Source organism: Marmota marmota, unplaced genomic scaffold (genome assembly GCF_001458135.2).
Source record: "Marmota marmota marmota unplaced genomic scaffold, marMar, whole genome shotgun sequence".
Lineage (NCBI taxonomy): Eukaryota > Metazoa > Chordata > Mammalia > Rodentia > Sciuridae > Marmota > Marmota marmota.
In genome coordinates this window covers 3,703,167-3,715,330 of record NW_026000103.1, presented here as the reverse complement: position 1 = coordinate 3,715,330, position 12,164 = coordinate 3,703,167, and the positions used below count along the sequence as shown (strand labels likewise).

Sequence of the window (12,164 nt, the reverse complement as noted above, 5' to 3'; positions counted from 1 at the left end):
GATATAACCTTCTAAGACACAAACCCAGTGACCCACCTCCTTCAGCCATGCCCACCTTTCTACAGTTACAATCCTGTCAGTCCATTTGTAGTAGGATGGACTGATAAAGTTATAGCTCTCATATCCCATAATTTTACTTGACTATTCCTGCTTTACAGGGACATTTCGGGGACACCTCACATTTAAACCATACCAAGAATAATTATGATCCGCAAATGGGGGTGATTTGACTTCCTCTCTTATTATTTGTATCTATTTATTTCCATTGCCAGATTGCTCTGGATGGTTTCTAGTACTATAATTAATAAGAGTGGTAAGCATGAATACACTTGTTTTGTTCCTTAGTTTAAAGGAAATGCTTTAAATTTTGTCCCATTCAGTCTGATGTTGGCTATGGGTTGTTCTTATGTACCATTTATTATGTTGAGGTAGAATTCTTCTATGGCTATATTTTTTTCTTTTTTACCAGGTATTGAACCTAGGAGCACTTAATCACTGGGCTACATCCCCAGCCCTTTTTATATATATTTTTATTTTGAGACAGAGCCTCACTCAGTTGCTTAGGAGTTTCCCTAAGTTGTTGAAGCTGGCTTTGAACTCTAAATCCTCCTAACTCAGCCTCGAAAGCTACTGAGATTACAAGTGTGTACCACCACACTTGACTGTTTTTTTTTTTTAAATCATGAAGGGATGTTGAATTTATTGAAGGTATTTTTGCGCACTTATTCAGATGATTATGTGATTTATATCTTTGATTCTATTTATGTCATATATTACATTTATTTATTTGCATATATTGAAAAAACATTTCATTCCCTGGATTGAAACCAACTTGATTATGGTGTATGATTTTTTAAAATGTGATGTTGAATTTGATTTTCACTATTTTATTGAGGATTTTGTATCTGTGCTCATCAAGGAGATGGGTCTATGATTTTTCTTTATTTGTTATGTCCATATCAAGTTTTGGTAACAGAATAATGCTAGCTTTGTAGAGTGAGTTTGGAAGAGTTCCTTCCCTTCCTATTTCATAAAATAATTTAAGGAACATTGATATTAGTTCTTCAAAGATCTGGTAAAATTCATCTGTGAATCCATCTGGTCTTGGCTTCTTCATTGGGAGATTTTTACTATTGCTTTAATTATATTAATTGTTATGGATCTATTGAGGCTTTTAATATCATCTTGGTTCATGTTTCATAATATCTGTTGTTCTTTTTTCTTTTCTAATTTTATTAATTTGGGTTGTCTCTTTCTTTCTTTTGGTTTACCTAAGGGTTTATCAATGTCATTTATCTTTTCAAAAAACTAACTCTTTGTTTCATTGATTCCTTGTATTGTCCTTTTACTCTCTATTTCATTAATTTCAGCTCTGAACTTTATCACTTCTTTTTTCTTATTGATTTTTGATTCGTTTTTCCCTTGTTTTTCTCAGGCCTTTGAACCTAAAAGAATTCATTTTATTTTCCATCGTTTTGATTTTGCTTATAACTGCTCTCATTATGGATTTTAATGCCATGATGGCATCTTTTTTTTCTTTTTAACTATCCTTCTTTATGTTGTCCTTTTCATTTCACACATTCAACAGATGGATGTTTTCAGATATCCTAGAAAATAGAACCTCAGTTAGGAATTAAGTATCCATTATTTACTTGGGAGCTTCAGTTACCATCAAAGTGATTGAAAGAGCAAGAATTTTAGGCATGAAGAGATAAAAAGTAAACATAATGCATTATTTTGATGTCTACTTTTTATTGATGAGCTCAGGTATACTGAATTAGCCACCCAGCTTGATTCTGTAGAGAGAAACTAGGCCCTAGAGCAATATGTCAGATGGAAGAAGATAATTTATCTGACTACTGGTTCCTTTTGTGTTTCATCTTCCATTGGTCAGAGTTCACTCATACCAAGGCCTGATAGCATTTTATCAGAGTCTGGAACTTGTATAAAGAGACTAAGCGTGCAGCATACTGTTTATCCTCAAGTGATGAGCCACATTAATTGTGTAAATTTCCCAGGCAAGAATGGTAATTCATAGGTTGAGGCAGAAAAAGGGAAAGTCTAAGAACTAGGTGAAGTGAAAGCAAATAGATACATAAAATGTGTCTGATAAAACAAACATTTAATAAGAGAGAGGAAAAATATCTTAAGTACTTGGTAGCAATGAGAAAGAGTCCCTGCTCTCAGACATGCCCTTACATCTTGACATCTAACTGATGTTTCAGATAGATGTAATGACTTTTCCCCCCCTTTTTTTTCTAATTTCTTCAGTTGTTCCTCCCCAGGACTATACTTTTCCTTTGATTATGCACAATTAGTTTTTCTTAATATTAATTACCCATCTGTACTATTTGCTTTTTAAAATTTGTTTTCAAATGAGGAGAGATCTAGACAAATTCATTGTTTTCAAGTGGTCCAGATGTATGAGTTTTGTAAAACTTGTTTGTTGCCTCCTTTGATACTAATCAAATTCTACTTTTTATATTTCCGCATCAGTGTGCCCTCATCCCCTCTATATTCCATAGGGTGGCATAGGGATTAAAAGAAATATATACATAAATTATGCTTCTATTCTACTTGCTGAGAGTATGCCCAGAAAATTGCATGAGTTATGAGATGAAAATATAGTCTTCCTTCAGTTGAGTTATTAATCCTCAAGTGCCTCATAATAGTACAAGCATCTTCCTATTATTGAGTATGTTTATTATGATTAAAGATACATATGTTTTTTTGCACTTGATCTGTAATGTAAATAAATCTAACCCTACTGATTCCGAACCTCTAAGAAATAGTAAATATCTTCTAACATTGGAGCAGAAATGAATTTTGTCTTTTACATTATATTGAAAGATGATGTCCTTTACCTTCATCATGTCTTTTTTCTGAATGCATTTAGTTAGTTCTCCTCCTTAACATATATCTTCACTATTCTCTGATAGATGTTCTATTGCTTATATCCTTTGGTCATTTTTTCCAATTTTACTCATGGATAATGGCAGTATGTAGCATGGATTATTACTGTGAGTTTCTTTTCCTCTCCTCTTGAATCATATTCCCTGGGAGGATCGTGCCATTATTGGTTCTCTTCTTTCCCCTCACCCATATTTGGACTATTATTTTGTGCAAGTGACTATTTTTGAATTGTTGCAAAAGATGGTATATGCAAATATATATGGGAACAGGGGATGTGGTTGTGGTTAGAGAATATTAAATGTCCTAAAGACCTAAAAAGTAGAGTTTATTTCTCTTGTATTATTTTCTACCCATTTCCAACAACTGTCTGAGGATTTATTTTGTTCATTTAACATTTATTTTATGTAAATGAATCACCAGTTTGAAGCTATAGGCACAGAGAAAAATACCATGTAAAAAATAACAGTCTCTATGCAGAGAAATCCTTGAACAAAATTCAGCATCTATTCATGATAAAGACACTGGATGAACAAGGGATAACAGGAACATACCTCAGCATCAAACCCCAAACCCACCTCATATTGAAAAGCTGAAAACATATGAGTAAAAACTGAAAACATTTTCTTTAAAATCCAGAACAAGAGAAAACTGTTCACCTCCTATTCAGTATAGTACTAGAAATTCTAGCCAGGGTAATCAGGCAAGAGAAGGAAATAAAAGGGATAAAAATGAGAAAGGAATAAGTCAAAATATCATGTTTGCGGAAAATATGATCCTGTACATAGAAGATTCAAAAAGTTCCACCAGAAAATTGCCAGAGTTAATACACAAATTCTAAGAACTATCAGTTTACAAAATCAAAATAGCTTTCTTATACACCAGTGGTAATTCTGTGAAGGTAATCAAGAAAACACTTTCTTTCATAATAGCCTCAAAAACAAGAGAAAATAACAACAGAATCATCAATCTCAACAGCAGCAACAGCAAGAAAACATCTCTAGGAATAAATCTAATAACCAAGGAGGTAAGAAGACTTCTGCAATGAAAACTACAAAACTTTCAAGAAAGAAGTCAAAGAAGACACAAAGATTTTCAAAAGTAATATACAGATTCAATATAATCTCTATCAAATTACCTATGGCATTCTTCATAGAACTGGAAAAAAACAGTCTTAAAATTCATTTGGAAGAATGAAAGAGTCAAATAGGCAAAGCAATTCTGTGCCAATAAAAGCAATGCTACAGCCATCATAGTAGCTGGCTTGAAATTATACTACAGAGACATAATCACAAAAACTGCATGGTACTGACATAGACAGACAAAAGAACAAATACACAGAATAGAAGACACAGAGAGAAACCAAGAAGATGGTTATGTGATCCTTGACAAAGGTGTCTAAAACATACATTGAATAAAAATCAGCCTTTTAAATAACTGGTGCTGAGAAAACTGGTTATCCTTATATAAAGAATGAGAGACTAGATTTTTATCTCTCACCCTACACAAAAGTCAGCTCAAAGTGGATCAAAGGCCTCAAAATTAGACCAGAAACTATGCAACTCCTAGGAGAAAATGTAGAGTTAAAACTCCAACATGTAGGTATAGGGCTTGACTTTCTCAAAAGGCCCCCCAAAGCTTAGGAAATAATACCAAGAGTTAATAAATGGAGTGGCATCAAACTAAAAGCTTCCCCAAGCAAAATAAACAATTAAGAATGTGAAAAGAGAACTTACATAATAGGAAAAAAATCATTGCTGGCTACTCTTCCTCCAGGATTAATATGCAGAATATATACAGAACTCAAAGAACTTAAGAACCCCCTGCATCCCCTCCAAAAAAACCCCACCAGTAATCCAGTTAATAAATGGACAAACAAATTAAACAGACATTTCTCAAAAGAAATACAAATGGCCAACAAATATGAAAAAATGTTCAACATTGTTAGCAATTAGCGAAATGCAAAATAAAATTACATTGAGATTCCATCTCATTGCAGTCAGAATGGCAACCATCAAGGTTACAAACAATAGGACTAGGGATATAGTTCAGTGGTAGAGTGCCTAATAGGCATGATACTGTGGGTTCAATACCCAGAGCTGAAAAAAGCAAACAAACAAAACCAAAACCAAACCAAAACAGACAAACAAACAAAAAACCCCACATTAATAAATTCTGGAGAGCATGTGGAGAAAAAGGAACACATTTACACTGTTGGTGGGATTGTAAATTAGTTTATCCATTTTGGATATCAGTATGGAGGTTCCTCAAAAGAATAGGAATGGAACCCCTATATGCCTCAGCTATACCACTCCTCAGTATTTATCCTAAAGAATCACTGTCAGCATTGTTTAGTGCTACATGCATACACATTGAGAGCAGCACAAATCATTATAGTCAAACTATGGAATCAGACTAAATACTCATCAGTGAATGAAAGGATAAAGATGTGGTATGTTTTATTGAACCATAAAGAAGAAAGAATTATGTCATCTTCTAGAAAATGGATGGAACTTGAAACCAAGCAAAATAGGGAAAACTCAGAATGTCGGGGGTTGTACGTTTCTCCTCATATGTGGAGTCAAACAGGAAAAAAGAAAAGAAAGATGTCGGGTGTGGGGAGGAATCTCATGAAAACTGAGGGGAGAAAATAGAGTAAAAATGACCAGGGGGAGGCAGGAGGAGAGGGAAAGGAGAAATATTGGGGATGATATTAGTTTAATTAAATAGTTCTATTGTGTCTATGTGTAAACTTCTAACATTGAATCCCCCATTATATAGAACTATAATGTACCAATAAAAAATGGGAAAATATAAAATGAAAATGCACCTTGTTTTCCCCTGTCTTCCGTTATACACCCTAAATCTTTACTTTATGGAAGTCCAAAGTTCTTGATGTGGCCTGTGTGTACCTTTCTGCTTCCATCTTATCCTCTTGTTTCCACTTCAAGCATTAGAGTCTTTAACACACATGCTATTTATCATCTCTATAAAAAAAGAAAAAAATACCCCAATCTCCAAAATATATAATATAAAGTGTATTTTGATGAAATATATATCTAAAAATTTCTCTCTTCAGATTGAATACATAAAATAATTTTCAATTTTGTATGATCTGTATCACACAGTATTAACTACCCCAGAATTCTCTGGAAATGTTTATACTAGAGATATGGTTCTCCTGGACCTTTTGTGCCATCATTACCACCACTAGTTTATTTGTCCTCCTGCTTACCAGTTTTACCTTAGTGACTTGGAAGGACTAGTTTTCCCTTGTCTTGCTTTTGTTTGTTCTGACTTTCTTGTCTCATTATCTTCTTCAAATTGGATTAGAGGAATCATAGGAATCCCAGCCAGGCCCCTGAGATTAGAAACTAGAACTGACAATGTTGTTTAAGGAACTCTTGTTTGAAAATGAAAGCTATTTTTGGGGGGGGGATTTAAAAAATACATTAAATTTTTGTATAATATAAAATGGAGGGTTGGGTTACTGTTTCTTCAAAACTATATGATAACTATAGTTGACAACAGTATTTACCAATTCTTGGAACTGAAGTGTTAACTTAATTTCAGTAAGAAGGTGGTTCTATGACTATATATCCAGGATTTTTATTGCTATTAAGCTATAAAAGAAAATTGATAAGTATTTGCCTTTGAAAGTTATAGTAGTTCTATCAATACTTTCTAGGTGTATGTGATAAATATTAAATACTTTATATATTATTTCTTTTATTAATAAGTTTGCCTTCAGTAAAAAATAGTAGATGAAAAATAGGAAGCTGATCTAAAACCTTAGATGAACACAATTATTTAACTGAGATGATTTTTATTCGTGCTTCTTTCTGTTTATTGCTTGCTTTGCACAGGAAAGAATTGCAGGAGCTGCAAAATCTTTACAAACAGAACAGTGCACATACAGCACAGCAAGCAGAGCTGATCCAGCAGCTTCAGGTTCTCAATATGGACACACAAAAAGTACTGAAAAACCAGGAAGATGCCCATACAGCTGAAAGTATATCATACCAAAAAGTATGCTTTTATACAGTTATAAAATATAAATTTATAGATATGAACATGGGGGAATGCATTACTTTAAAAATTTTTTTTAAAGTTAGCATTTTTTTAAATTTAGCATTTCTGTATTACTCCCTTTTATATGTATTTTTTCTTTTCCATATTCACAATGAAATATGTGAAGTTCAGCTGGGTAATATTTAGTATTTTGTCAGTTTGTTCATGGTTATTAGAACTGAATTATTTATAATGTAGATATAGCTTTATTCCATAGCTTATTGTATTTATAAATTTCGACATATACTATGAAACTTGTAGGGATATAACCCCTAAACTGGAAAGGATTTGGGGAGTAGAACTACTCAGTATTCTGCTATGAGAAATTAATCAAGTGTTATTCTAGTTTATGATCTATGACAGACTTTTATAATAAAATTTGTACAGTATGTTATTGGCAGATCTGCACAAACACAAAGGGGAATGCTGATGAGATCTTCAGGGTCAATAATTTTCAAGGATTTTTCCTCTTTATTTTGTATGTTTCTTTTAGTAGTCATTTCACTTTACTGTTGTTTAAGGAGCCCCTTAAGTAGGTGTACCCAGCTATTTAGTTAGTATAACTGACTCAGCAGAAGTAAGTTTCAAAAAATTATTGTTTTCTCTCATATATTTTGCATAATTGGCTAAATTATTTATATGAATAGTTTATATATGGATTAACGCTATGAGAGTAATGTTATTTCCTTTAATATTTGAAGCTGGTGACATTTTAAGAGTTTAACTAATAAAATCCATTTTGTTTCTACAAATTGGATCTTTTTTCTTTTAATCCTTTTTCCTCAAAAAAGCATGATGAAAACCTAATCTCTATAATTAATACAGAATAAGTAATTTCATTATGTAACATTAAACACGTTTTTATTTTATTATTTTGTTGTTGTTTGTTTTCTTAAAGATAATTTTAAATGATGTTTTCATACAGTGGTTTTTAGTAATATTCTGTGTTGTCTTCAAGTTTTCCCAAGGACATAAATGATACCGAACAGGAGGGTAGAGCCTATCTCTCTGCTTCAGTTAAAGCAGTTCTATCTTTTTATTTTATGAAATTACCCCCTGTGCTTTTGTTTCTACACCAGGCTCCATTGCTAAATGATTTGAAAATTTACACTTTATGCATAACTTTGTTTTTACTTTTTACTCAACATTTGTTACCATTGATAATTCTTTTTTGAAATCCTTTTTTATTTTGTTGTTGTTCATTTCCTAGCTTCCAATGCACTACAGTACTGTGATTATCTTCCTTCAGTCCTGTTACTTTTTATTTTCTTTTTTGGTCCTTCCTAGTCTTTATCTCATGTGTTAAAATGTCTCAGACCTCAGTTGTCATATCTGTTTTTTTTTTTTCCTGTTTGATCTCACATCCTAGATGATTTTATCCAATCACTTATGCTTTCAAAATCGTACTGTTTTCTGGGGAAAACTTGTCTACTTTGAATGTCTTCCTAAATCTTTAGGAAAGAGTATATCTACTTGCTTACTCAGTAATCTCTTTGCTTTGATGCTTAATGGACTTCTCACTCTCAATATGTTCAAAACTAACTTTTCTGCTTTGTCTTAACACATGTCCCGAATTCTATTTCCTATCAATCCTTCTGTCACCATTTTAGCCATGCCACTATCATGCATTATAACAGTAAGTTGCCACTTGTTTTCTTTACTCTGATTTCATGCTTTGAGTAAACTCTCAACACATATCAAGATATTCTTCCTAAAACTTAGCATATCAAATGTGGTTATTCCTCTTTTCTCTCCATTGTTTTCCCAGTACATACAAAGTAAAACCCTGTGTGATGCTAAACTTTTTCTTGTGTTTATTTGCTCCAATTTAGCTATATTAACCTTATTTTTGTTCCTTGTACATACCAGGTATTTCTTCAACCTCAAGGTCTTTGAGCTTGCTTCCAGTGCCTGAACCCCTCACACCCCATTATCAGCAAAGATACCATCTACTTACTAAATTTGAGAGACAGAACTATTATTTTCTTGCTTGTATAACTTGTTCTAACTTAAATTTTTATCTCAATATTTTTGAAGCTTTCCCACTAGTATTATGTTTCTCTCCTACAAGAAACATGAGAAATATCTAAGTGGTGGAAATGTATTGTTCTTATGAATATTATTGAGGCAGATAAAAAGCCAAAAAGTACAAACTAAGATCTGCTGCTTTGAAAAATTGGCTTACGTTTCCTTTCTTTAGTCTATTTTTTGTCCTCCATTTCTCAACATTGAATTTCATTTTTCTTTTTATTTGTTCCTCAGACATTACTTCTGCACTGTGTGTGCATGCATATGTTTGTAAAATTTATTGATATTTAACTTAATTATTACTCTGAAATTGTAGTTCTCACTATATTATTTTAATTTATTTATAGTAAATCATAATTTTCATAATGTTTGCATTAATATCCTCAAATTAACTCAATTCAGAATTTTTTAAATTATTTATACTTTATAAATTTTGCCTGCAGTCAGGAGACATTACAATTCTTTTTTGTTTGATAGTTTAGATATAAGTAGTTACTAATAAAAACAGAATCTTTGACAATTCCATTTCCCAAAGGCAAATATTATTAACACTTTGAATATTTACTTTCAGCTTTCAAGTAAATTTTAATGTATCTGTAAACATACTAAAAATGTCTTCTACTAGCTGAGTACATGGTTCATGCCTATAATACCAGCTACTTGGGTGGCTAAGACAGGAGGATTGCCAGTTTGAGGCCAGCCTGGGCAACCTAGCAAGTCTCTGTCTCAAAAATACAACGTTCTGGGGATATGGGGATATATTCAATGGTAGAGCAACAGTGGGTTCATTACATAGTACTGCAACAACAATAAAAAAGTAGCAAAATATTATATTAAAAGCTATGACATATAATTATTTTGGAAATAATAATTTATTTAACAATTTTACAATATCAATTATAATTTAAAATTTTCACTATTATAATGAACTTGGAGTAAACATCTCTTTGTTATTATTAGTTCAGACTCTCAGTAATTATTAGAATGTTTTAAACATAGACACAGATGCAGACACACACACACACACACACATATATATACACATGCACACACTCAAACCCACCCACTCAGGAAAGTGGTCTTTTTATGAAGAAGTTAGTAACATCATATTAACAGTGTGTAATTCACTTTTAATTGGGTCATAAATGAAAATAAAATGTTTAAATTATTAAATAAAAAGGCTCAGGGGATTGTGGAGTTTGAAGGGAACCTGTTTGCCACATGATCAGTAAATATTAAATTATTCAGTTTTAAGGAGTTGTATAGTATGGTAACCCACTTTGGGTGATGCAATGTTAAAAGCATAAATGCTTATCTAAATGCCTATAGTGTCTTAAAGCTTAACAGGGATATTTCTATATGGATTTAAATATTATTCTTGTTCACTTAATTTTTACCTGAGTGGGTAAATTGGTCTGGATAGTATAATAAGAAGGAAAAATTAAGTGCTAGAATTAGAAATTGAAGTTTCCCCCAAAGGCTGATGTGATATGACTTGGTTGATTCCTGTGGCAGTATTGGAAGGAGGTGGAAGCTGAAGGAGATTTCACCTTTAGGAGACGGGGCCTAGTGGAAGGAAGTTTGGTTATTGGGGTTATGCACTTGAAGGAGATATTTGGTCTTCAGCCTCTGTCTCTCAGTTTTCTTTCAGGCTATCATTAAGTGGACAGGATTCTTCTATCCATGCTGTGGTATCCTTGCCAATGGCCCAAAAGCAATTGGACTAAGCATCCATGAAAGCAGTCCTTGAAACTGTGAGCCAAAATAAATCTTTCTTCCTCAATAAGTTGATTTTTCCAGGTGTTTTAATCATGTAACAACAAAGTTGACTGATATAGATATTTGGTACTAACAAGAGGGGTCCTTGATGTGACCAATATGCAGTGTTCAGAATCTTTTGAAATAGGTTTGCAGGAGGAGTTTGGGAAAGTTTGGAGAGCTGTGTTAGAAAAATCCTAGAGTGCTGTAAATGGAGCTTAATGGGTGACTCTGGTGGAGGCTACAAGACCAGAATACTGATAGAAGTGAAGACATTAAAGGCTATGTTGATGAGGTTCAGATGAATATGAGGACTCTATTGGGAAATGGAATACAGACTGTGCATTTATGTTCTAGCAAATAACTTTTCCACATTTTGTTTATGCCCTGAGACTTTGTGCGAGACTGAGTTTAAAGGTGATAGACTTATTTATGTGGCAGAGGAAATTTCAAGGAGGCATAGCATTCATGCAGCAGCATAGTTATTACTGGCTGCTTTTAGCTAAGTATACAATGAAAATTGGGAGCAAAATAAGACTGAAAAAATTTGGAAAAACTTGCAGTTTGGCAAGAAAAGAAGTGCATTTACAGTTATGGCCAAGTGAGTATAGAGATTAATACCCATTAAAATGAAGCCAAGTATTTTGCATCAGTACAATAACAAAAATGCCTTAAGGGCATCTCAGGAATCAGCAAGAACCCACCAATTGAAGACCCAAGTGTGTAAAGGTATAAATTCCTTTTAAAGGTCTTTCATTTGAGAAGGTGGCCCTGGGCATCCTGTTTGTATAGGGTCACCTAGGCAATTGTTTCCCTGGGTGTTGTTTCCCCATGTTCAGCCATAAAGTCATACAGAGGCAAAGCATTACAACCCTGGTTCAAGTAGGCTTGACTAACACCTGTTGCTGGTGGCAAATGGAGGCATTATTCCCACGATGTTAGTTTGAGCAGGTATTTAGAAAGCAAGAGTTATAGGGTCATGGAGTCTTTCACCAAGATTTCAAAGAACAGCATACAGAAATCAGGAAGTATATGGTAGGGTCAGAGTTCTTGCAAGCAGTCCCTGACAGGGCAGTGTGTAAAGCTGTGAGAGTGAAGCTAGAGCTGCAGTGGAGACCCAAGACAATTAGAGATGCCAAGCATGTGGAACGCCCTTTGAGGGAAGCTGCAGGCACCAAACCGAAACAGTCCAAGACCGTGGCCATGTGGGCTGCAGCTGACAAGATAATAGGATCATATCATGCCACTATGTGACCTAGATGCAGATATGAGACAATGGGATTTAATGTTTGCCTCCTGGGTTTTAGTCTTAGTTTGATCCTTCCCCATTCTTTCTATAACCCTTTTCCTAATGTTTGGAATACACATGTTACCCTGTGTCTTTCCCACCATTGTGT

The 12,164-nt window shown here is 33.5% G+C and overlaps 1 protein-coding gene across 1 annotated transcript in view; it reads left to right on the top strand.

Moving 5' to 3' along the window:
• The window catches only part of Cntln (centlein), a 311,560-nt gene that overhangs the window by 96,278 nt on the left and 203,118 nt on the right, over window positions 1–12,164 (top strand). Inside the window, exon 7 of the mRNA XM_048783891.1 lies at window positions 6,777–6,939. Within this exon, the coding sequence (XP_048639848.1) occupies window positions 6,777–6,939 (163 nt within the window). The remainder of the gene's footprint in view (window positions 1–6,776; window positions 6,940–12,164) is intronic.